The sequence below is a fragment of the Doryrhamphus excisus genome, linkage group LG5 (assembly GCF_037039965.1).
Source record: "Doryrhamphus excisus strain RoL-2023G ecotype Guam linkage group LG5, RoL_Dexc_Guam_v1.1, whole genome shotgun sequence".
Lineage (NCBI taxonomy): Eukaryota > Metazoa > Chordata > Actinopteri > Syngnathiformes > Syngnathidae > Doryrhamphus > Doryrhamphus excisus.
The window spans coordinates 1,073,097-1,099,701 of NC_136361.1; the positions used below are offsets into that span (position 1 = coordinate 1,073,097).

Below are 26,605 nucleotides of genomic sequence, written 5' to 3' on the forward strand. Positions count from 1 at the left end.
AGCAGTATATCCAAGTTCATGGTTGCTCCAGCGGAAAGATAAAGGGGGGGGGGGGGCGTAGCCAAATGTAATCAAACTAAAAGCTCACCCATAACGCCGCTCGCCAAGACGCGGCACCAAGGTGAATGTGACGACTCAGCTGGGCCAGGAAATGAGTTGGAAAGCCGGAGCAAGGAGATGAAGTGGGATGACATTTGAGGTGGGGAGGCGTGGCTGTCATGAAGATTGCCGCCTGTCATTTCTGTGGGGGCCACTCACACCCCCCCCCCCCCCCCCCCCCCGCTGCTCATAAGCAGGTGTTGAGAAGCTAAATTTAACTTTGACCTCACGTCTTTGCTGCCCTCGGCGGCTGCGACACCTTGAATGGTGGTTCATGTTTTACAGGATATGCAGTACACTACCAGTACACCTAGTACTAGTACTACGACTCTGTCTGTCATAAGAAAGAAAGACAACAATAATAATAATATGACTAATTGGAATAATATAACAGTAGTACATTGTAGTAGTACATCCCCTTCCTAATCCATGATGAGCACTAATAGCTCAGTTAGCCATGATGACTTTGGTCCATGGGATGATGCCAATGGCCTTGCCCGGCCCGCTTCCGGTTGATGTGCAAGCAAAGGAGGCTTCTAGGCTGACTAGAGCCGTGTCATTGGTGTCTAGACCAGCGTCACACGGGTCAGACCACTCTGCCATCAAGAACACGCGGGTCAGCCTCAGTGACCTCAAGTCAAAGTCGTGCATTGGCTCGGTCACGGCAACATGCTAGCCGGCATGCCGTGCATGCAAGGGCGTGGATGTAGACGTTGTACTTGCCAAGGAACACGCCATAACCGCCACATCCATACCTGAGTATGCTGCACACGCAAACGCAGGCAGATGCATTCTGTGCCTAATGAAGCGCTCATTCCATGGCCACTTGGACTTGTAAACAAACCGCCGACATAATTGGTGTGCATAAATAGATCCTGATTGGATTATTATTTGATTAAAGGCAGAAGATGGGACCAGGTGGCCTACTTGAGATCATTTCTGGGCGTCCACAAGATGGAGCGGCGCCGCAGCGGCGTGCTGTTTTTCATGGAAAAACGACTTCATTTCCCTCAGAGTCTGCAGATAATTTCCTAATTGCAACGTCCCCGTGCCTCCGCATCTGATCAATTCACCAAGTAGCAGGCTGCCTTGAAGCTCATTTGGATGGACCTCCCCTGGTTAAGTGGGAGGAGTGGGCATTAGAAGCATCACAGCAACGTTTGGTGGCTGATCGTCTCTGAAAAAGTAGAGCACACAGTAAGAACCCTGATCAAGGATGGAGCTCTCGTCTTTGGTCCTGGTGGAGTCATTAAGGTGTGCCAGGCTGTCATTTGCATGTATGCAACACTTTGTTTACCCGGATGAGGGGCAATCATGTCTTCCTGCGAGGCGCAGGCAATTACTCTTATGTTCAACACCGTTAAGATGACCCGGCAACGCGGCTCCAACCGAGAGGACCTTCAAAGGGCCTTTCTTCATCCTCATTTGCCTTAATGTCGCTGCTTACCCCCATCGGGCGGCCGGGATGAGCGTGCCGCGCCGGCGTGGACGTCCACATGATGGCGCCAATTAAGGCAATGTTCCAGGAGTGGCTAAACCTGCCCTTGACATTTGCATGAACGGGTCGCCCGCTAGACCGGCGCTTGTTTAGGTCCCAAAGGTCATATCCTTGAACAAAGCGACGGGGATAGCTAAGCAGCGTTACGTCACCAGGTGCCAGTTTTTGTCTTTTTAAATGGTTAGTTTTAAAATGTTTCCAAAAGTTTGCTGTTCTGCAGAAAAGCGACGGCGTGTTTGGTGGCTGAGACCGACTTTGTTGATCGGATCTTTCGGCATGAGCTCCCTGATGTTGTATTCGGGGCTGATATGCAGAAGTGAAGGATGTCTTTTCCTAAAGGGATTGCTGAGATGGCACAGGCGTGGCGCTTGGGTATTTACTACACCATCAGCAGCTCATCTTAAGCTGCGGTGATGGCAAATACACAATTCCCTCAGAAGCCTTGAGATGATCTCTTTGAGGTGTTGCTTTGCCTCACGGATCCCGCCAGGCCTGCAGACGGCGTGGGTGTGCAGGGATGGGCCGAGGATTAACGTTTAGTCAGCAGCGGCGTGTTTTTCCAGGTCACACGCTGGAAGAGTAAACTTTGGGAAGTGTTTAATGAAAGAATGATCATCGTATAAATCATCACCTTGCATGCTGGTCTTGTGTCTGTCTTACAAATTCCCACACGGAAATGATTCCTTTCCAGGACTCAGGGTCTGCTCGTCAAGCGTCTGGAGCGCGGGGGCAAGGCGGAGCAGGAGCGTCTCTTCCAGGAGAACGATTGTATTGTCCGGATAAACCAGGGAGATATACGCAACCTCCGCTTCGAACAGTAAGTTCTTTTATTTTGAAATGATGCTGCCTTCTCTCCTCTTCCTGTTGAGTCATATGCCATCCCTCCTGTATTTGTGCGTGGTACCGCCTTGATGGGGACCCCCGCTTGGCAGCCACTTAAAGGCCCCTCAGCCGATGTTTTGTGTGGGTAAATATTTGGATGCTTTCATCCGACTGACGCATTGATGGGCTAATTTGCCCTTCAATCAGGCTGAGGTGGCGACTGATTACTGAAGTGATGCCGGCACACGCGGAAACACCAACACATGTATAGACGCTATTTACCAGACCAGCATTACCCACGCGGGCGGGACAGCGCCACATTTGCATGTGAAGAAAAAGGGGAGGGACGTCTGTGCTCGAGTGTGAGTGAAGTGCTGCCTTCTGTGGCGGAGTCGTCTTCGCCGTGACATTGAGGGAGAAGCAGCGTGATAGTCCTGATGTGGGGACCCCCCCCCCCCCCAGTCACTCGCTACCGGCCAGCCAATATATATGCTAAGTGCTACTGGAACACCTGATAAAGTCTTCTGTAGCTAAGACTTAGCTTGTTTGGATACGTGTGTATGACTCGTGTGCAAAAACGTGGAAATCGCCGCTGCTGTATGGTTCATCATCAGCGTCTTGCTTATTCATCCCAGACTCGCCCATAATGGCGGTTATGGCGGCCATTATTCTCGTAAAATCACAACTTTTTTTTTGACTTTTTATTCAGGTCCAATTCCAGCTGCTTTCTCTGTGGGTTTCTACTTCAATAATACTTTTCCAATGTGGGCGGTTCTTTGGACCCCCTGGTCTTACCCTGGTCCCAAGAACCCAGACCTTTGGTGTAGCTCTACCACTCTCTTATCTGCATTTCTGTCCACGTCACCCCCCCACCCACCCCCACCCCAACCGCAGAGCTCAGAACATTTTCAGGCAGGCGATGGGCTCCTCCGTCATCCTCTTCCACGTGGTCCCGGCCGCCATGAAGAAACAGTACCAACTGCTTTCGGGCAAGAGTGAGCTCAGCTCGCCTCAGTCCGGCAGGGTCCGCTTTAGTCAAGACTCCCTGCATTCAGGAGACCGGAGCAGCCTGACGGGGGGGCCGTCCTCCAGGTTAGTGCCAGATGTTGTTGAGCTTCTTTCTTCTACAGGAGATCCTCGGTCGTAACACCAGGACCTCCTGCACTGCTTGTTGGGAAAAGTCGACCCATTTTGCCCGCCTGTTGTAGTCAACAGGGCTCACTGGCAGGAAGCACTCCAGAGCCACGACGGAGATACGCCACGCTGCCCCCGTCGCTGGTGTCCAGCACCTCCTCCACCTCCTCACCCTCGCTGCAGCGCAGGATCAGCACCACCCCGTCCAACAGCTCCTACGTTAAAGGCAGAGGACGCACGTTCACCATCCAGCTGAAGAAAGGTAACCAGCAACATCATTTTTACCCATATAGGAATTTATATGAATATATATGAATATAGCTGACTATGAAGGCCGTGGAGTGGTTGCTGGTTCCATCCTCGGTGCCCCTTGAAGATGTTGGGTATCTTTGGGAAAGATGCCTCAGGCCTCCTGGGTGCACCGACGGACGAATGAAGCGACTATCAAAGTGTTGAGGGGAGACCATTTTCCCATTTCGGATTTTCTGATATGCTGACGACCTCAGACAGGAAATAGACGTCCAACAAAGGAAGTCTTGGAAAAAAAAAGAAAAGCTGACACTTTCTCATTAGGATGCAGAAAGCTTCTTCACCAGCTCGGCTCTACGGGCTGGCAGCAAATCAAGACGAGCCCAACTCCTCTCCTTTGGACTCTGATGCAGGGTCTACCAACACCCTCATGGAGCCTGCATTGTCACCTTGAGCAAGGCACCGTTATGTGATACTGTTTAATTGTCTTACTGATTGATCAAATGCTAGCGATGCTAACGGGAAGCATGAGACAAGTCCTGCTGGCTTCTTGGAGGCCATCAAGGATGGGATCTTGCACCGGGCAGGAGTTTGAACCCACTTCTCAGGCGCCGGTCTGAGGGCTCCGTCGTTCATTAGCGGGTGTCGTACTTCCATTTTGGATAATCTCCAAGGAAGGGTCGGCATGGCAGCACGTGTGACACTCTATCTGCCATTTGATATGAAAAAGTGACGCACGGAACGTTCTCCATCACGACCCATTTCTGTCTGCTTGATGGGATGGAGGCGATGTCGGAAGCTCACCAGCATCCCTCAACTTTGCTCAACTTTTTGACTCTATAAGCAATCTCTTTGAACGTGTTTGTTTGGGCGCTGAAGCCTTAAAAAAAGTTTCCAGCCGCGCTCGGCTCTCTTTGTGCTTGGTCTTCATCAAGCCAATCACTGTCAGCCGAGCGGTGACAGTTGGACAGACTGCAAGGGAGACAAAGTGGGGAAACTGGGTCATGATGGGCTACCAGAGGGACTGACGGCGCTGGGAGATGAGCAGCTACTTGGGCGTGAATACTAATCAGCGTTGTTGGCGTCGGAGAAAGCCCCCCCCTGAAAGCGCGTGACGTGATTTGACGCTCCGCTGCTGGGAACGCAGACGGACGGATAAGGCGGGCTTGCATCTGTCTCTCAAAACCTAATTACTCATTTAGGAGCATTATGTTGCTGCTATGAAATATTTACTAAGATGTCTGTCAACAAACGGCTTTGCTGGAAAGCTGGAGATCTTCTGGACGACAAATATCTGCAGAAAGAAATGAATCCTGGACTCTTGGCGAAAATATATGCGCTGGGAATGTTGTTCTTCCTGGTTAGTGACCAGCGAGAACTCCTCAGGTCTTCAGGATTGACAGATTTACAGATTGCAGATCAGTGGCGTCTTTTATTGCATGAAAAAAACAAATAATAATGTACATTATATAATAATGTAGTTTATGTATACTGTAATATTAGGAGGAAAAATAGCTTCACTTTAGTTGCATAAGGTTGACATCTTCAAGAATGTTTTTTTAAAAGTTGTACTATCCAAAACAAGCAAAACAAATGTTGGATCTTAGTTACAGTTATTACAATAAGATGAAAACTCAAGAAGAATGTTCAAATAGTTGGAAAAATAAACGGGAAAGCTCCTTTTTGATGGCAAATATTAAACTAAATTAGTTGTGATATTATGAGAAACTACCATAACAAAATAAAGGTGTCATTTTTTGAATTTTTGGTTGAGGAAAATGTTCAATATTATGGGAATAAAGCCAAAATAATGACAATAAAGCCAAAATATTACGGGAATGAAGTCATAATACAAGAAGATTTCTGAACATTATTTAAGAAGAGGGTCATGTCATAATTTAGTCGTAGTTTACATCTACATGTGCCACATGCAGTCATTTATCCCACGTTGGACATGTTCAGATGGAACATGACGCTATGACGGTGATGGTTCCTCCATCACATCCATGTGATATATCGTTTGTTTACCACCGGATTCGTTTCCGTTTTATGAAGATTTCTAAACATATATCTGGTTCGACGGAACATAATTAGAAATACTCGGCTGACATTTGAACATTTCTTTCTTTCATTTTATCTGACAAATTCAAATTCCGTCACTCAGTGGAAAAGGTCAAGTCTCGGCACGGCTTATTGGTCTGTTGTTGTATTTCGCCGTTTGACCCGAGACCCGCCATTCATATTCATCGGCTGAACCTTAAAGGTCACCAGCTTGAACTGTGAAGACCAGGTTCTCAGACTCCAGTGTTGGTGTGGGATCATCCTGGACAGCCAACATCACTGGAGCCTGGACTGGAACCTGGACTGTTCCGTTAAGGAGCGTCACGGGAAAAGGAGCCATCCTACCCCTTTTCCTCGTCATGACTCGCGTGATGGAAACCCAACATGGACGGAAACTCAGGATAAAAAGTTGAAAGAATGAACCATCAACCATCTTTGGTGTGTTTGCAGGTCCAGAAGGTCTCGGCTTCAGCATTACTTCCAGAGACGTTCCCGTTGGCGGCAGTGCTCCTATTTATGTCAAAAACATCCTCCCTCGGGGGGCCGCCATCCAAGATGGCCGACTGAAAGCGGGAGACCGTCTTCTAGAGGTAGGACGCCATATTTTCAAGCAAGCCTCTACATTCTTCCGAAGCGAGCGTGTGTTATTGCAGACATGAACTACGCTCTTATTTTGGTGACTGGTTCCACCATCTAATGAGTCTTTCACCTTTGGCTTGCATCCAGATTGAAATGATGGATTAATAAATGATGGATTAATAAATGATGGATGGAAGTGTAATTGGATTTTTACCAGTCAATTACAGCCAATCGTGTCCAGTGTTTGTGTTGAATAAATAAGGTTCGTGATGCAGGTCGGCGGTGTGGACTTGAATGGAAAAACCCAAGAGGAGGTGGTAGCGCTGCTCCGAGCCGCACCCATGGGCGGGGTCGTGAACCTGTTGGTGACCCGCCAGGAGGAGCCCCTGTTGCCTCGAGAAGTGGTCAGTACGCATCCGCCATCTTTTCCTTCCTTTTCAGAGACATGAGCTCGTCTTTCCTTTTCAGTCTGGTAAATATTGTTAGCCGCTAGCACGAGGCCGCTCATAATGCCATGTCAACCAAGGTGTTGTGGTTTTCTATCCATGCTGTCAGCATGTGGTAGCAGCCTTGACGATGCTGACATGTCACTCTTGGAATATTTGGGGAACTTCCAGGAGTTGCCACTTATCGTTGGGCCTTTGAAACGTGGACGATACGGATATCTGAGAGGTTGGCTTTTAGGACAGGGCCCCTCTAAGTACATCCCTCTACAGCTGAGAAGGTGAAGCATATGTGATGTGGAGTCTCAGCCCTTCCATGTATGCATGCACACACACACACACACACACACACACACACACACACACACACACACACGGGTATTTCCCATAGACCAGGCTCGGGCATCCAGACACGCAGCCTCGTCGCAGGGTGACTTTGGCTGTCGCGGACCAGATGGTGAGGCGATTGCCCCCGTCCGGTCTGGTCTCCACGGCCCTGACAGCAGGAGAACTTGTCAGAGCACCTTGGCAGACCAGAGGCCCCCCCCATGCCAAGCCCACTCCCACCCTGCTAATCCTCACCCTGGCTGCTGAGCTGCTAAAGCAGACCTTTGACTCGGCTCGGCCTGGAAGATGCCAGCCGGGTAGCCTGCCTGGAATTAGGGAAGTTGGAAGGGGGGCGTCCCGCTGCGAAGGTTCGCCCCCTCGGACACTGCGGTCCATGCGTTCCATGACCATGGCCGACCGAATGTCGGAACAAGGTCGTCAAACCGACTCGTATTCTCATCAGTGACCTTGCTAGCCGTTGATTGCTAGGCGTTAGCAATTAGCGCTAATGAGTCGCTACAATCTTGTTGGGAACCACCGTGGGGGCCATGCGAGCGTGGGGGCCCTGCTCTCGGCTCCTCGGGCGTGACGGAAGAGAAGGGCTGTCATGGAAAAGACGGTCCAAATCATCGTTCTCGTCTTTGTTTTCTCTTGGCCAACTTTTCCGAGACTGACTTCTATTTTTCATCACTTCACTCCGGAGATTAGGATTGTCTTTGCCTCACCAGCCGTGTTATTTTGTTCTCTCTCTCGCTTTCTGTCACACATCAGCCGACACGCCCTCACAAATCTCAATAATCCCTGCAAGTATGTTCATAACCAAAATCAGATAAGGAGGCCCAATCTTTGCTGCTGACAGTTATTGCAAAAAATGGCAGAACAGCATGGAGGGGAATTGGTGTGTGTGTGTGTGTGTGTGTGTGTGTGTGCACGTGTGTGCGTGATTGAGATTTCTGGCATGTCTTCAATGAAAATGCAATTATGCTTCAAATGCGAGGCAAACAAAGCAAGCAGACCCTCGAAGGTGTGCTTGTGTGTGATTGACAGGTGCTGTCTGATGTTAAATGTCAGTGCACACAATCCCGCCATGAGATCCCTTCCTTCACGTGCTTTGGTGCTTCCTGCATGCCTTTGAGCAGCCACAGGGATTATTGCATCTTTCTGCTATGTTTATAATTACTAGAGTGTATTTTTACTTTATTATTATATTATTATTATTATTAGCAAATGTTTTGCTCTCTGAGTGAAGATCACAGTGGAATCGAGTATAAAATATAATAAGAACAATATTTAATTATTCTAATCCGACACTATTTTATTGATGTAATAAAAAAATAATCAAGAAAATGAAAATGGTAATAAAATGTCGAATAATAATGTTGAATAATATGAAATATTAATATTGTAATAATATTAATAATGACTGCTGTTCCATCTGACTTTGTATTAAAGTTACAATGGGGTGTAACTGCAGCACCTCGTATAGATCTGGACGACATAGATTTTCTCTGATTACTATTCTCAATTCCTTGGTGGAGTTCTGCAAAAAGACAAAGGTTGCGGTTCCAATCCGTGATTTTCCGGTACTGGAACCCTCGGACAAAAGCTCGGCGGTAGAAAGGATGTGGAAGTGTGCGCTTAAAGCGGGATTACAAGAGACTACAAGAAGAAAGGGAAATGATTTGCTGGCCCCCCCACGGATTTAAAGGTTAATTCCCAAAGACTCGAGGGTGACGGACTTGAAAAAGGTTGCATATGAAAAGGGAGTCAGAAAGTTCCAATCCAAATTACAGCTCAACATGAATATCTATACATTGGATTTCTGTTCTGAAGCCCCCCCCCAACACTTCTTCACCTCCCGATTCATCACACAATAGCAGCGTATCACAATAAATACACAACCAAGGACATTTTTAACACTCCTTTACGGACGCTCAACCAAAACACGGAACGCCCCCACATGAGGGGGGGGGCGAGTCAGGGGCCCGCTGTTGCTCTTTGCTCTTCCATCATTGGCTGACCTGCAGGAGCACCCTTCTTTTTCCACTTGATCACTGCCTGGACCGCGGAGGAGGAAGGGCTTGGCGGGGCTGCGTTCTCCCACATAAGAGCAATTAAACAGTACATTAAAATCCCTTTTTATGATGCTATCGCACTTGTCACTGATCCATTAGGAGCTATATCTGCCAAGCAACGACCGTCTTAATTGCACAATTAATTCCAGCCTCTGATTGATGTGACAGATGGATTTATGGCTGGCGAATGGCGGGGACACGTCAGACAAATGCATGTCATTGTTGCTGATAATTATAGCCAGCTAACGACCCCTTTCACCGGCGCCGGGCTCGTGGCCCGCTTTAGAATACCCATATTTTGCTTGAACAGCCGCACTGTGATTGTCTCGCTGATGAATCGTGAATGGATCTTGGAGTCGTTCACATTGTTGGAGGTTGGGGGTAAGACACCCGGCTCTCGAGACGGGACGACGCACGAGAGCGACGGGAGATTTCCATTCATTATAGGAAAAGAAATGAAGAATATGGCAGGATAAAGTATGACTGGAATCTAACAGAGTCGTCAAACAATGCAGGTGCCTTTTATGTGCTGGTCTATGCTGGTCACTCTGGTAGCTGGTCTTAGCTGGTCTATGCCGGTCACTCTAGTAGCTGGTCTTAGCTGGTCTATGCCGGTCACTCTGGTAGCTGGTCTTAGCTGGTCTATGCCGGTCACTCTGGTAGCTGGTCTTAGCTGGTCTATGCCGGTCACTCTGGTAGCTGGTCTATGCCGGTCACTCTGGTAGCTGCTCTTAGCTGGTCTATGCCGGTCACTCTGGTAACTGGTCTTAGCTGGTCTATGCCGGTCACTCTGGTAACTGGTCTTAGTTGGTCTTAGCTGGTCTATGCCGGTCACTCTGGTAGCTGGTCTTAGCTGGGCTATGCCGGTCACTCTGGTAACTGGTCTTAGTTGGTCTTAGCTGGTCTATGCCGGTCACTCTGGTAGCTGGTCTTAGCTGGTCTATGCCGGTCACTCTGGTAGCTGGTCTTAGCTGGGCTATGCCGGTCACTCTGGTAGCTGGTCTTCGCTGGTTTATGCCGGTCACTCTGGTAACTGGTCTTAGCTGGTCTATGCCGGTCACTCTGGTAGCTGGTCTTAGCTGGTCTATGCCGGTCACTCTGGTAGCTGGTCTTAGCTGGTCTATGCCGGTCACTCTGGTAGCTGGTCTATGCCGGTCACTCTGGTAGCTGGTCTTAGCTGGTCTATGCCGGTCACTCTGGTAGCTGGTCTTAGCTGGTCTTAGCTGGTCTTAGCTGGTCTTAGCTGGTCTTAGCTGCTCTAGGCCGGTCACTCGGATTTGTTGGTGTATCTTCCATGAAACACAAAAGGCTTTCTGAAGCGTAGGAGATGTTGCAAGATTAGAACGTTATCATAACGACAATATTTTAAGGCTATGGATAATTGATTATTATAAGAGTATGATAGTATGTATGATAGTAAGTATGATAGTAATAATAGTAACTTTTGTACAAGTAAGGTTTTGAGTTTTTTGTTCTTCCTTCCCGTTGGTCTTTGCTTGTAACGTCTCAAATAAATGCCATATAAACCTTTTAGCCCTGCCACGGAAGTGGAGAGTCATCATGGAAGACAACGGCAGCCCGGCCAGACGCTTTCCGAGCACGTCCTGTCAATGCCGACTGTTTTCATTTAGCACTTTTCAGCAGCTGTTCCCGTAATTATGTTTGCTGTCAGCGCAGACGACGGGAGCGTGCGCGGCCGCGTTGTGCCGACAAACAAGGTTGTTAACGGCCACTTGTGGCGGCAGTTACTTTCCCCCTGAAGGGGCTTCAGTGAGTTTCAACAACACATAATATGCTAACGAGTCCACGTGCAAACGGCACGCGGCTAATACATTCCCAGCCTCGCTTGTCCTGCCATGATGGCCGCCTGCATTGTCGTTTTGCAGCTGCTCTTCTATTTAAACATTTTTTCATCATCTCTTTCCAGATTTGATTTCTTTATATATTTTTACAAACACGAAGCGCTTGATCACAGCCACATTTCTTTATTGTCATGCTAATGTTGATGGGATCATCAGAGCTTTCAGGACAGCAAGTTCTTGTTTGTGACGGTTCCTTGCTTTCAGATCCAAGCGAGCAGTGGATTGCAGAGAGGAGGCTTCCGGATTTGTCAATGGGATATGGAAGGATGGATATATTTATAGGAATAGTGTAGAAAACTGATTACGATCTTCTAAAAGCATTTTTTGAACATTTAGAGACCTCTAGGCGTGAATAACACCCCTATAGTCACCTTTACACCCAATATAGTAGACATAATAACAGAAAATAAGACCTAAATAAATGACAATGTTCAGATTGTTTTACTTCCTGGACGCTATCATCACATCAATGTACCACGACTGACGGTGTAGAATACTGCATATCATGTTTTTGAATGAGTCTTCTGAATGCCTTCCATTTATATTTGATATAATCTATATTTTAATATAGGAAGTATAACCCCCCCATCATGGCGGAACAAACGGTAACTTGTAGTTGAGAATACTTTAAAGCCACTCCTGGGTTCCCATCAGAAGCCACCTAATAAATCCTGGATTTCTTTTGTCTTTGTGGCTTAATATCTGCACCCTTTGTCAGAAAATATTCCAGCGCCTGAAGGAATTCCGTGCGACAATAGTTATCACACATGCGCCACTTTTGCAATTACACCCATGGCTGACTTCTTTTGGCCGCTTTGAATTTATTTCCAATGACCTTTATGTCACCAAATGAGACCAAGTATGGAAAGAAGTTCCCAGCAGTGTTAATTGTTTTAGGCATTGAGCTGCAAAAGAGTTGGGGGGGGGGGTGTCGGGGGTGTGTGAAAAGAACTAATTGTGATTCATTTGTCTGTTTCTCTCCTCCAAGTCGCTCCTGTTCCTCGCACCTGTTCGGCACACCTTCCTCCTCCTTCGCATGTGACGAGTGAAGTCGTGTGGAAACCAAATAAAAGGCCAATTAAGCAGAGAAAGGAGTGGGGGGGTTGGGGGGGGGGGTTGCTCGGCTAATGAACACCAATCTGTAGTAGTTGTTCTCCTTTGTTGGTGTAGTTGTGTAAGAGCAGGCCGTAATGAGGGGGGGTCTCTGGTTGCTTAACGTGGGGTTGAGGATGCGTGTCGGCTGGGATTGCATCATCATGGAACCAGGCTGCTGTTCGGGGGGGGGGGGTGCTGATTCATTCCTCTGGTCGCCATGGAAGCCAAAATGAAACAGTTGGTCTTGGTCTCATTTTTTTCCACAGCTTTTGTGGACAATTTGTGTTCCCAAAGTCGAACTTCCAAATCAGTAACGGTCTTTTGAGGATTACATCGTGTACTTCCACAACTGGAATATCAGGAGAGGCTTCTGGGGTGAATAAAGGACACAGACCGCAAGGAGTTTTGTGATTCCCTTTGGGTTTCCTGCCTTGTAAGCTGATGTTTGCATTGTGGTTGCAGTTCGGGTAAAGAGTGTTCCTGGCCCAGCCAGCCAAGATGGCGCTGGGCAAGGACATTGAGGATGCTGAGCTCGCTTCTTTGGCGCTTTGGGATGTGTGTACCGACACATCCTAAGGGTGTGGATCCACGGATCCGGGGAGGAAGACGTGGTCCTGCAGAGCGGCCAGGTTCTTGCCCCATAAAGGGCGGCGTTGTTGACATTGTCATCATGGTGTCCAGAGACTCGGCAGCTTCTGAGCCAAAGATGGTGGAAGGTGGATCGGGACCATTACCAGCATGCGACCTCCTGTCTTGTAAAACCATCCATCCACCTTGGAGGCTTCAAGACACCTGATGGGGAACTGGAGCATGTACCAGGAGTGCAGGGCGAGAGATAGGTGTGGGAGCACCCTTTGCCAACTCATTCCCAAAGAAGTCCCAGGGTTGTGATGGTTTATCCCAAAGATGCTGAGATCCTTTTAGTGTAGTTCCGTTCCCTTGGCACCGACAGGACGCACACATGCAGCCTATAAGACCAAATCCAACAACGTCAGCAGTTCCTAGTTCTGTGTTCCTGTCGGTTCGGTGTATCGAGCGTTGGAAAAAATGTCTTCGGAGGAAGAAAAGAGGAAGAAAAGGCGAGTTTAGGCTGGGCTAAATTGATGCAGCGAGGCCTGTCAAGCAGCCTGACATGCTCGTTCTGGGCTGGCCGTGTTTTTTCCGTCTAATGAAAATGTTACACTGCTCTCTCATCCTGCTGCCGTGGCCCGCTATTCCCGGAACACGGCTCCGAGTGGGCGGTTATTCTGTCATCATTGCGGTGGGAATGTGCGCTCCGGCACTCACATGCACCTCAGACGTGCACACTGAGTCAGGTCTATCCAAAGTCATTTTACTATCTTTAACCGCTGCCTAAAAGCCTTCTTCTTTATTTATTCCTTTTTCATGGCTCATATTTATTCCAGGTTTAATTCAGACTTTCATCCTTTGTTTGTTTTGTCGTTTTGTTGCAATGGGCCACCACTTGTCCACCGCTCCAATAAGGGCCCGCCCATGAAATTGGATGATGCAAATTATGATGCAATCGTCAAACATATGCCGTATTATTGTTTGATTCCATCCTATTTTATTGTCTTGCATTTTATTTAATGTATTTTTATGCTATGTTGATTATTAACAGGTTAAAGTCACTCCAGTGAAGGTCCAGATATGCTAAGCTGATAAAAATATCATCATATATTTTATTAGAAGTGTTCAAACATTCACCATTTCCATATGCCATATTATTCCAATGTGTTCTATCAAACATTCAATGTTGTCGTTATCACATACGTGATTATTCGTTTTGTGTCTGGTGCAGATGTAACGTATTTAATAGAACACATTGACGGCCAAATTCACCTTCTAGTCCTCCGTGCTGGGCGTCACGGCCAGACAAAAGCGGCGGCTTCTGGAGGTGTTGAGGGACATGGGGATTTAACGGATTCTGGTGTTCTGAAGGGTCTGGGTGCGGACAAAGCCCAGCTGGCGGGGAGTACAGACAGGTGTCTAAAAGGAGAGGAGAATAGCACAGCAACAAGGGGGGGCTGTCTGCCATATTGGGGCGCCGTTGAAAGGAGCTTTCACCTGAACGCACCGCTGCATCCTAACAATTCCTCAGCCCGCAGAGAAAGGAGGAAAAGACACCTTGTGCTATCTTCCCTGTGCTTAACTTCATCCCAGCAGCTGTGAGGGGCTCACCTGGCGGCCGCCCATCTGGCGGCGGGTGCCCGTGCGTGTCCGCGCGTGTCTGTGCTGATGGGAGTCCATGTAAATGGGTCCTGCAGTGGGGGCTCCCGGCCTGATTGCTCTCACTGCCGTTAATCTTGGGCTTTATCTGGCCAATCACGATGTCCGAGAACCGCTCTCAACCTCTCCGTCTCGTCTGCTAGCGGTGAACAAGACATCTCGATACGCAGAAGCTCCTGGTCTCGTTATTTATTATTACCGACTTGTGGTGGCAGGCTGATTTATCGTCACGGATTTAGCGTGTTGTGTTGCATGCAACGCTCTGACGCTTTCATTGGTCTTTTGCATGTGGCATACCCCCCCCCCCCAAATAATACATTATGTCTTATTTATTAGTATTATGTTTTCCGTGCCTCGAATCCCACGATCCTAACTTGTCCTCAGCAACAGGGGGAGGACGACCTGGTCCTGACCCCGGATGGCACGCGGGAGTTCATGACCTTTGAGATCCCACTCAACGACTCGGGGTCAGCAGGCCTGGGGGTCAGCGTCAAGGGGAACCGATCCAAGGAGAGCCACGCCGACTTGGGCATCTTTGTCAAATCCATCATCAATGGCGGCGCTGCTAGCAAGGCCAGTAACTTTGCTCCGTTTTGCAGACACACACGTTAACGTTTAAGGCGTTAGCATTGTTAGGTGTTAGCATGCTATTTTCGATAGTATACACTTATGTGGTTTTGGGGGTTAGTATGCTAACACTTTACATATTAGCACTGCTAATATCTTACCATTCGTGAGTAATGTTTCCCAATTTTTTTAGGTGTTATCTTACATTATATAACAAAACTTGACTTGACATTGACCCTATCATGCTACACGTTAACATGCTAACCTACAACCTTTCAGCACCAGCGTTCACACACACAATAACAAGAGATAAATAAACTATCCATCTCCAGGATGGACGTCTGCGCATAAATGACCAACTCATCGCCGTCAATGGAGAGTCTTTGCTGGGGAACGCCAATCAGGAAGCCATGGAAACGCTACGCAAGTCGATGTCAGTGGAAGGCAACAAACGGGGGATGATCCAACTCATCGTGGCCCGGCGGTTGGGCCAAAACAAAGAGGTAGCTAGCTAGCTTAGTTCATTGCTTTTGTTCACGGATCCCATTGCCTGCAAAAGCTCATAGTCCTATGAGGTTACTGTTCAGTTTGGATGGAAACCGCCAGTGGTGGGGCTGTGGAAAGTCACCCGGATGCGATGGTGGATGTGTGACAGCCCCGCCTCTCGACTACTGTATGGGCCTTAATCCATCCCAGACATTTGAAATAACTTTTATGAGATGACCCGAAAACCATGGACATCTTCAAACAGTCCCATTTCCTCCCAGATAGGTGATAGCATCTCACATTTCTCCCAATCCTTGGTGTGATTTGCTTTGCCCACAGTGGGCCTTGATCTGATATCTGTGATTGACAGCTTGGCTGAATAACACTGCATTGGGTTGCCAGATAAAAGAATATGTCTGGCAACCGGGTGGAGATTTGTCCTCGGCAAATAAGTCCGACTTTGTCAGCCTTATGAACGAACACTTTAAGTACATTTACAACCTGGTCAATTACAAATGGTATTCTTATTAGATCGTGAAATGTACATACAAACCATACACACATACGTACACACATAGTACGTACATACATACACACATAGTACGTACATACATACACACATAGTACATACATACATACATACACACAGCAGTGGCGTTTTTGGCGTTGCTCGTTCATTGGCTATGTTTTGTTGCACGCGCCCATTTGCTTCTTGCTTTTTAAAATGAACTTTCTATTCAAGCCTCCCGGTACCATTCCAACCCCACCCCGCCACCGGGCCCCCACACCCCGTCTGGAAAGCCCAGCCTGGAGGTTGAGGGAGCCGTATCGCTTCTGTCCAGTCTCTCTTTTTCTTAATCCCTGACTGAGACAGGCGGACATATCTGACATTTCTATATTTTGATTGACTTGGAGGGGGGGGGGGCTTGGGCCGGTGGAGTATAATCTAACATTTCCTCTTGCATCCCTTGGTATGTAGGGGTGCTTTGTAGAAAGCTTTGTACTCGGTTAGTGCAGAAGACATTGGATTTCATCGTTAAATGAAACACAGGAAGTTGGTGTTGAGGAAGGTCATTTGAATAGATGCCATCATGCCGCCTGACCGATTCCAAAAGTGGAAAGAATGACTTCATTAAGAATATAAGATCGGTGGGCGACATCTCCTAATAGCAAGTACCACCCTCATCCCCGCTGCCGGACCCCTGGCCAGGCAGATAGCATGGAAGGACCCGGCGCCAGTTTGCCACTGTCACCCAAGCCAATGGGACTGAGCACTGGAGGCCACCATTGAAATGAATCAGATCCATCACTGTCTGCAGGGGAGAGGAGCCCCTCGCACACGCTAATGCATCAGAGGGGGGGTGGGGGGGGGGGGGGGGTGCAGCACATCCAGGCCGCCCCGCTCCATGAAAATTACACCGATTTCATCATGGCTTGCTCCTGCAGGCCAAAGCGTCACGTGAGCAGTGGAACATTTCTTTGGAGTTTCAGCTTGTTTGGCGGCACACTGCAACAGCACACAATCGTTGCAGACATGGCTGCCGGCTTCTTCGCCATGACGCCAAGGATGCAAACCTGGAGGTGTCAGTACTCGTCAATGTCTGAGGTTGAAATTGAAAACGTTTTCAGATGGAGAATGAACTCGAAACAACGCGGCCCGGCAGCGTGTCGCACTGTCGCTTGCCTTCTGGAGACCATCTGGCAATCGGGTATTGGCATTGATCACCCAGTTGAAATGAAAGGTTTTCAATTGGGATTACAAATACAAGCATTATATATGCTGACAGCACTGGACACCAGCGTCAACAAGGAAGATGCTATGACTTACTAGCTTGATAACCTTGGCCATTTTGGATTGATGTGATTTGATGCGATTGATGCCCCCCTCACACTCCATTCCTCTGATGGCACCATAAATCATCATAAATCACTAACTCTTTGGATGCTCGTGGAGCTGAAGTTTGAGGAGTCACGCATGGACGCTACCACCTTACTGCTGGCGGCGCGTGTCGCCATGCGCTAATTTAGTAGTCGGAGTTCTCATTCTGGAGAGCTGCTGTGATTGGTGGCCTGGGGTCCCCTCAGATGAAAGGCGTCATGATGGCCGTCATGTATTTGCATGCGCTCTTCAAAGCACGGCACCATAGAACAATTCCTCACACGCCGCACTAATTGAAAAAATAACGAATGAATTAGTAGGGAATACTGGATTTGGCTAAAGATGAGTGTGAAACTTTATGAAATCTCATTAAAAGTAGCGATAGCGGATGTTTTTGTGGTTTGGCTGTGAGTTGCTCCGCCAAAGACACACTTTATCTCTGCCAAATCTTCCCCAGAACAATCATTTGTTCTCTCGACGGGCTGGTCTTTGAAAAAGTAGCCTCCTGCCCCCGATAGTCAGGGGAAATGATCGCTGGCAATTTGTTTGAAGCATTATAATTGCATGGCCGCTTCTTGAAAGCGCCTCCTCCGTCTTTCTCTGTTTCTCTATCTTAGTTGTGTTAATGCGTCGTCACGTGTCTTCCTGGTAAATTACAATTCCACAACTTTTCCCACTTTGGCATTTCAGCATGAATATTACTTTTTGGAAGGGATGCCGTTTTTGATGAGCGCGGTATTGGATGTGGATGAAGTTGGGCTACATGAAATGAAGCAATTTTCCACTGACTTGAAAGTAATGTGCTTGGGAATGTGGAATGACGGCAGAAGTGGGGCAAACGTGAGCACAGGAAATGTCATTTCTTGGATAGATAAACAGCAAATTGGGAACAAGCAATTTACTCCAACGTCGTGGACTATGGTGACACGCCCAACTCGCTGATCAGGGCACAAAGGAAAAACACAAGATCCAAAATGCAAGCCCAACAATTACGATGCAAGAATTTTGTGGTTTTGAGTATAGGGGCGTGCTAATTATCAGATTGATAATTATCCAGCTGATTATGACGTTATACCGATAAATCCGATAACATTAAAAACAGCTGGCATAGCTAGATAATGAGGTGAGATTACCTGTATTGTGCAGGGGAGGAGATCTCCGTGCCGGCACAGGGGCTGCTCGGAGCGTGTGCCCGAATACAGTGCACCTTGCTGGTTACCCCTTTACACCCTGCTTAAAATGGACATTTTGCCCAAACCCGACATCAGAATAACGTATAAAAGACACAAGTCATGAAAATGTACAAATTACATTTCTCACGTTTTTTTGCGCATGGCCGTCGGAGCTTGCACGACTGGTCGTGATTTATGGGCGAGTTGGAGCCTACCCCACCCGACAGGGTGCACCTGGACAGGATGTCAGTCAATCACATGGAAATCATTCACACCTACGGACAGTTTAGGCTGACTTGCATGCAACTCAGACCGTCTGACCGAGGCAGCCTTGCTATCCACTACTCCACCGTGCAGATTCATTGCTAGATAAAGTGAGTTATTACTGAACACTTGCAGTCCCAAAGAATCTCCCTGGATCCTTTTTTCTATTTTTCATCAAGTCTCCGTCAGCGGGCAACATCTGTCTGTCACACAGCCACAGTTCACGTCAGCCGCAGATATTAATCACACGTTTATCCATCTGCAAGCAGACAGTCTGATAATGAATATGCTTTCGTCTGGCTGATTTAAAATCGACCACTAACCGTAAGCCCACGCCTGTCCGCACATTTGTGGTGTCATTTATGTCCGAGATCGCCGGCAGACATTGACAGACACTATTGACAAGCTGATGATGGCGTGTGTGTGTGTGTGTGTGTGTGTGTGTGTGTGTGCTGTTTGTTCACCACCACCAAAAGAACTCAAACCCACGTGGAACCCCGCCACACCTGTGTCCTCCACTCTGGCACAGACAGGTAGCATCCTTTTATATATAAACATTATATCTCATCTCATCCCTGTCAATGTCAACCAGGAAGTGAGAATGTGGTCGGCCGTGGTCGACACGTTTGATTGGTTAAACAGTTGATGTGCGCGTCTAAGGGCTACTCGGGGACACAATCAATTAGCAAAAATGACCATGGTTGGCCCTAAGTGTGCTGGGATTGAACCAAAGTGTGCTGGACGTCAAAGTTAGAAAATGGAATACACACCCAGATACAGTACTTTGTATATACACATACTGTATGAATATAGAGTCCTCCTGAGTGGTGCACTCTGGGAAATGCAGTTTGCGGGGAGGGTGGCAAATAGATTACAGTAGAAATAAAATTGGGCTGCCGCCGCCCCGTCAATTCCCAAGCTGTTCTCTGAGGGCTAATTCGTTTAGGAGAAGCAGGGGAAACTCGGTCGCACCAATTGAGGAATAATATATTGAATCTGGTGGCTAAGTGGGTCCAGCGTTGGACTGCAGCCATGGTGCTTTTGTCTCTGAACACGTAACCGACAGCCAGTTGGAGAGGACGTGCGGCCAATGCTTGCCTTATTCCCCCTCTTATTTCCCCCTCTGTCTGTCAGTAGGATACGGGATAGACTGCTAGCATTTTGGCTAACATGCAGTGTGGCATCCCACCGTGGGATGGACCCCCTCTCGTCCCACGGCTGCAGCCAGTCGGTGTGTTTACCTGCGGATGTGGAGGACCTGCCCAAAGAGGTTTAACCAAGAGGAAGCGATGTGAGAAAGTCAATGAAGATGGGGTATCTGTGTGCCCGGGGCGAGAGGCGGCAGCTTAAGGACTGTAATTACAGCATCATGGTGGAGGTGACTGGATTAGAGCGGCGGTAACAGGCTGAAGCCGGGATAGAAGGCCGGGGAATGGCAACAGGCTCCACATTATTAGCCTTTGGTGACAGTTTAAGACTCACGGTCAACACTCGGTTTCCTCTCCCTCGCCGACACCCCAAGGTCATGTGATGCTGACAGAGGCCAAGGCAATTTGTGCAGTTTGCGTTTGATACAAATGTGGCCTGAGAGAAATGCAGGTATTAGGCAAATACTTTGGCAAACAGTGGTAGTTTCCTTCCTCCGGGGTAATCCACTGTGAAAACAACCAGATTAAGGTAGATTAAACACTTGCTGAGGTGATGAGAGCTGATGGAAAGAATGGCCTCAAAGGCTTAAAGGAGCACCTCGGCTTTTGGATAAACCATCGGCTTGCTGTTGTTTAGGGATTAAATCGCTGCTGTGACACTTCCAGCCTAATCTACTCTGACATTTTTATCTTGGTGGCGCGTGCAATCTTACGGGATACGCCCCCACAAAATCATGCTTTCATTTTCGGAAAATGTCTGACAAGGTCACCGGAATTTGAGGTGCGTGTCTTCTCTCCACGCTTGTGACGCATTGTGGAAAAGTTGTCTTTTTGGAACTTGGAGATGTCCTAACTCTTCCCTGTCTGTTTGTTTTTGTGTAGGAACTCCCTGGCAGCCCCCCCGGGACGGCCCACCCTGACGGCCTTCAGGATAACCACGAGCGCCGCATCTCCCACTCCCTGTATGAGAGCATCGAGGGCTTCAACAACATCTCCACGCCGATACCCTCCTCAGTTAGGCGCATCGGTGAGTGCTGGCTTATCGCCTCTCGATTTCTGCTGGTCTTGGTCTACGGTTTTGGCATCGGCATCTCTGAATGAGTCTTGGATCAAGACACGCCTCTCTGCTTGCTGGTTAAATCCCTGAGCAGCATCTTCTCCCATCCTCGCCCTCGCTCTCATCGCCCCGCATCCCAAGGTACACACCGTGTCTCACCGTTCAAACCCCTCAGGGATTAACGTCATCCTTAATCTCCACTCCTGACTGCTTTCACTCAAGCCAATTCTCAATCTCGCCAGCTGACATCGGCCGGCTAGCGTCTGGGCTCCACGGGCGTATCGGAATTGGCAATTCAATCCTCCAGCAGTCACCGCTGTCATCTGGCTATCGACGGGCCGTTAGCATGCACGCACGCACGCACGCACGCGTGCACGCAGGATGAGCTGGGCGAGGTTGTGCTCGTCTGCTTTCGTATTGCTTCAGTCCAGGTCACAGGCGGTCATACGGGTTCCCACGGCCGTCCATGTTCAAAAAACACAATAAATGCACTGAGGGCGCGTGTCTGACATGCTGAGTTTGGAGCTGCAGAGGTTCTGTCACGTCAAACTCTCACATTGTTCAGGTTGTCTGTAATATAGATATGTAAATATCCAGCATATACTGTATTGATATATAGGATTCCTGTAGCATCGCATATTTAGGTGCCTGGTTAGAACGTGCCGTGTATGCCTGTGGTGCTTCTGTTCCTAATCAGATCACTGTTGGTGGATGAAGACCATCTCCAACCTTCCCGTTCCCACTGCAGAGTGACTTTGTGATCGGTCGATGATCTTCACCTTCCTGCCATTGTCACGTGCGCACTCTCGTCCTGGTTCAGCCAGAGCGGTGCCTCTCCGCCTCCCATCGTAGGGGATGGGAGGCTGTGTCAGATAGCCTCTTGTGATGCTTAATTAAGCCCCCAGATCAATAGGCCTCTTGACATTGACTCAATCCCTCCGACTCCGACTCCGACTCCAGATGCCTTATTTTCTCTTCTTTCATGCTTTTTATTCTAAATCAAGTCATTCCAGATTGGTTGGCTTTTCCTTTCAGTTAAATTCTTTATTCTACCGGCTGCTGGTGCTCGCTTGGCACAATACAAGTGGGCAAACTTCAAGGGTGCCCATGCGGTGCCTGAGTGAAATCAGCCAAGTGGAGAAGTTTTAAGGTGGGGGGGGGGGCATGTTAAAGCTGTAAATTGTTAGACGTGAGTAAAAGAGTTCCTCCCCTGTCTTCAGGCTGCCTCGGAGTCGTGCCCTCATTACCCCCCCATGCCTCCTGGCTGTGGCAGGTCTTCATCGCTACAAGAAAACATCCCTCGTTTTTGGCACTAAATGCGACTTAGCGTGCACTCAAATTTCACGTCGTCACTCATTACACTTTTTCCAAAATGTATTCATCAATAAATGATACTTTAGTGCTGGAAAACCAGTAAAAAGTATGCACATAAGTATTGTATACGTTGTATTCTACATGTCACCAGGTGTCAGTAATGTTACCTTAAAGAGACGGAAGCCCCCACAGGAAGTACAGCAGACAAACCAAGTTCAAAAAGGAAGTCTCCTAATTGGGTGGGTCTATATTATACTTTAAAGGCTTCTTTTATTGTGGCTACTCCATTGGCTAATAGATGCGTACATGTGACTATAGGGGTGTTAGTTCATGTCCAGTGGGCTCTAATGTTATGCAGTAATTATAAAGATATTCCACATGTAAATAAAGACTCAGTCAGTATAGTCCTTCTGATTCCCTGTTGGGATATCGTCAGCTTCAATGTCACACGTGCGTGCCGTGCATTTCCACGTCATGGTTGGGGGCTGAATCATAACCGGCGGGGGGTGAAGTGCAGCGTACTGTACTCCACTCCTGATTGAAGTGAAATGACTTCCTTACTTTCCCTGCGTTCCTATTCTAACCACCCAGCCTTTGGTTCTCGGGGAGGGGACGGGATGACCCCCCCCCCCCCGTCCCCCGAGGAGAGAAAGGGACCAAAGAAAAAGGGGAAGAAGGGCGATGTACGCAGTGTGACGGTGAGAGCCAGGGTATAATGTAAAGGTCGTCATCACACTCGGCTTTACCTTCCGTTCTGTCCAAGTGAAAAGGTGCTGGGTGTCGCATCCTCACGCTGGGGTGAAAATTGAAACCTGCGGACCGACGCCGTCTGGGAGTTCCCAAGATGGGCGGGGGTTTGGGGGCGGGGGTTAGGTGAGAACAACGTGAGTGAACTTCCTGCTTTCACACAGGAAACGTGTTCCTGTCGTGTCATGTTGGCATGAAAGTGCGGTCTGGTTCGGTTATGCTAGCGTCATTAAGCTAGCATAAATCTGTACTGCAGGAGCTGCTTCTGTGGAGTCGAACGTCCTGTACCTTCTTCCCAAATAGAGGAACTAGTGAAGCTAGTACGGGAGTTGCGTGCCGAGCGTGATTTTTGTGTGAACACAACACAAACGGTGTGCGACCTCGTCATCAGGCGTGCCGTCAATCAATCAATCAATCAATGCTGCACATTGCCATGGCTAATTGTGGGACATTTTTCGAAAAACACACAAACCGGGACATATGCTAACTGAGGATTGTTCAGTGTTTTCGACTTCGGGTGACCAATAAAGGTTTGAATTCCAGACACGTTTTTCCCCAACGTACCCCAACGTATAAATGTTCCCTGCAATTCCGTTGATTCCGTTGACCCCACATGGAGTAGGTGTTGGAATATTGGGCAACAGTCCTGTGAATACAGTACTACTACTATGTACTACACTTATGTACATATATACTATATATGTATGAATACTAATACAGTACTTAGCGAGATGACCTCCGCCTATGCATGTGCGGGTCAGATATCCAAGGTTAACTAATGATCCCGCCACCAGCCTGATCAATAGGCCATGAAGAATCCAAGATGGAGAGAGCAGAAGGGAAGAATGAGAAGCAGGAGCAGAAGGTAGACGTGATGGACACAGATGGAGGCACCAAGATGGAGCAGTTCTATTAGCGTGACCTCTCACCTTACAGCTCAATGTTTCAGCAGGCGATGCCTTGCTCAGAAGGCGGAGAAACAGAAGAGCGAAGCACCGATCCATCTGAATGGATGTTGCCAGGTGGCCTCTCCGACCACCGAACTCATTTGTCTCCGTCTGCACCTGCCGCCATCGGGACCAAGAGTCTTTCTGCTTCCACCCAGCTGACCGCCAGCGGCCTCGGGGTTGCATGTCTTACAGTACGCGTGGAGAAACGTTACTTTCCACTGACATTTATAACCAGCTAAATTTCTTTGTGTCGTGCCATGTGGGAATTCTTATTGGGAAAGTCTGAATGGTATGCTAATGGTCTTGTTAGAGATGGTTAGCTTTGGACAATGGAAGCACTGGAGAAGCCGACAATGAAGGCACTAATGCTTGAACTTTGCACAGACAGGTTGCTTGACAACCTTATCGCTGGCTGCAGCTTGCTTCACGGGGACACGCACGCACGTGCACACGCACACATGCACACTTGAGGCTACATTACAGCCACATTGAAAAGTTCTGCAGACATAAAAACCGTATTGGTTACGGGTACCATATTGGACTTGAGAAGAACGTTATCTCTGTGGGGAATAAAATCAATGCAGTATAAGGTCCACGCCACTTTTAACAGGTCCGTTATACATTTTCTTTATTTCAGTCTCACCTGGCTGGAAGTTGCAGGAGCAGCCAAAGTGTGACATTCAGTGGCGTTGGGAAACGGCGGCGTTTCCCGCTGCAATGTTGTCAGGTTCCAACTGCAGTGGCACAGACGGCGGACAGACTGTAATTTTTGTGATGTTACTCGGAGCAGCCGAAAAGTGCTGCAGCGTGGCTAATTATGTTCATCTTTCAAAGCATCAACCCACCACTTAATTATACCTGTTTCCGTCTCTGCGTGCGCCTCGTTTCGACATGAAGAAAAGATTAAGTGGGTGCCATTAGTCTTTCTTTTTTCCACCACCCTTTTACCTATCTACATTTGTCTTTGGTATTACTTGATGTATAAAATCGACTCTATATCCTCCTAGCTACTGTATATGTATTGCTAGAATATTAGCACTATGATGAAGTGTGGAAGAGCCATAGTCATATTCCATATTGTGTTATTTTTCAAGTATATTTTTAGAATGTGCCGTTGGCCAATTAGAAAACAGCTGTGTGCCACAAATGGCCACCGGGCCGCACTTTGGACACCTCTGACATAACATGGGGTGATTTCCATTCCATTCCCGGCTAAGTTTTAGATTTTAAGTTTTGTTTTGGTAGTTTTGTGTCTGTTTTCTGCCCCGTTTTACGTTCCCTTCGTTGTGACAAGAAAGCAAAGTGAATGACGCACCTCGCACTTCAATAATTGGCGTTGAGAATGACTTCCTCCACGTACATCTGTCATGTGTTGGCTCGGTGAAATGAAATACCTGTTGGAGTCATTCTGGGGTCTCGCCAGGGCAAATATGATGTGCTGCTTGTCCCTCAGCCATAAATCATCCAAATGTTTGTGTGGTAATGAAAACCACAGCTCTCGCTCTTATCAGATGTGTGCTTGTGTTGACTTTGTCTCCAAACTTGAAAAAGTCTTTTTGGGCACGGAGACGATGCAGAAGAACCCCCCTCCCCCACCCTCGTCCTCAGCGGCACATCTCAGAAGAGCACCTCTTGTGCGGCTCTCGCTGGCGAGCACCAACCAAGGCAGCACGTCTGCTGTTGACTTTGACTGCTGAGGAGATGGAAAGGAGCAATTGAAAGAAGTCTGCTGTGGGGAAGGTCATGCAGGCCTGCATACAAATCAAGGAAGCGCTTCTCCTGTGAGTCTTTGTCCTTGGAGGAAGAATGAAGGATAATGCATAGCATGACTTATACCTCCAACTTTGCTTCAGCGGTTGCTTTCGTGTTTTGTCGGGACGTCTTGTGTTATTCAGCTCTGCTGCTCAGTCGCTGCTGCAGCCTTTCAAGACGTGGAATATTTGATTGATGCCCGGGATATCATGGTGACAATGTCACAGGGTCAAAATGTGCCAGGATTTGTGTCTCAAAATCAGACAAAGTGGTTCGCTTGTGGTGCCCGAGTGTGGATGTACCGGATAGCCAACATTTAGGAATGGAACATTTTCCCTCTGCTTTGAATGAATGAGGGCAGGATGGCACGCAACATGGACAGGCGGAGAACTGCGGCGTCTGCAATTCATCTTTCTCAGAGCCCAGGGAACATATTCCATTCCGAACACGTTCATGTACCAGACTCCATCTGAATTTGACAAATGTTTACGTTTACATGTGAATATGTCAAGTCCACGTTTGGAGGTCATTGTTTGTGTCCGATTCCGTCTGTCCTAGGTCAATATCAGCTCTCCCCCACCGTCAACATGCCCCAGGATGACATCGTGCTGATAGAAGACGACAGGCCGCCCATGCTTCCTGCCCACTTCTCCGACCAATCCTCCTCCAGCTCGCATGAGGACTTGGGTTTTGTGGGAGGGAACCCGGGACCGTGGATCCAGGTGCCATCCAATCAGAACGAATGGTGAGTATTGGACTATGGGTCAACCATCACTTTCAAAGACGGGGAGCCTTT

At 48.2% G+C, this 26,605-nt stretch overlaps 1 protein-coding gene across 5 annotated transcripts in view; it reads left to right on the forward strand.

The window, feature by feature from the left end:
* Window positions 1-26,605, forward strand: part of LOC131108418 (partitioning defective 3 homolog) — a 183,159-nt gene that overhangs the window by 68,775 nt on the left and 87,779 nt on the right. For 3 of the 5 annotated variants that reach the window (XM_058059327.2, XM_058059332.2, XM_078790538.1), the window contains 9 exons: window positions 2,289-2,414; window positions 3,314-3,511; window positions 3,628-3,815; window positions 6,314-6,453; window positions 6,718-6,846; window positions 14,858-15,046; window positions 15,373-15,543; window positions 20,872-21,016; window positions 26,368-26,554. In XM_058059327.2, coding sequence (XP_057915310.2) covers window positions 2,289-2,414; window positions 3,314-3,511; window positions 3,628-3,815; window positions 6,314-6,453; window positions 6,718-6,846; window positions 14,858-15,046; window positions 15,373-15,543; window positions 20,872-21,016; window positions 26,368-26,554 — 1,473 coding nt within the window. The remainder of the gene's footprint in view (window positions 1-2,288; window positions 2,415-3,313; window positions 3,512-3,627; window positions 3,816-6,313; window positions 6,454-6,717; window positions 6,847-14,857; window positions 15,047-15,372; window positions 15,544-20,871; window positions 21,017-26,367; window positions 26,555-26,605) is intronic. The other 2 variants (XM_058059330.2, XM_058059333.2) reach the window with 2 other exon arrangements.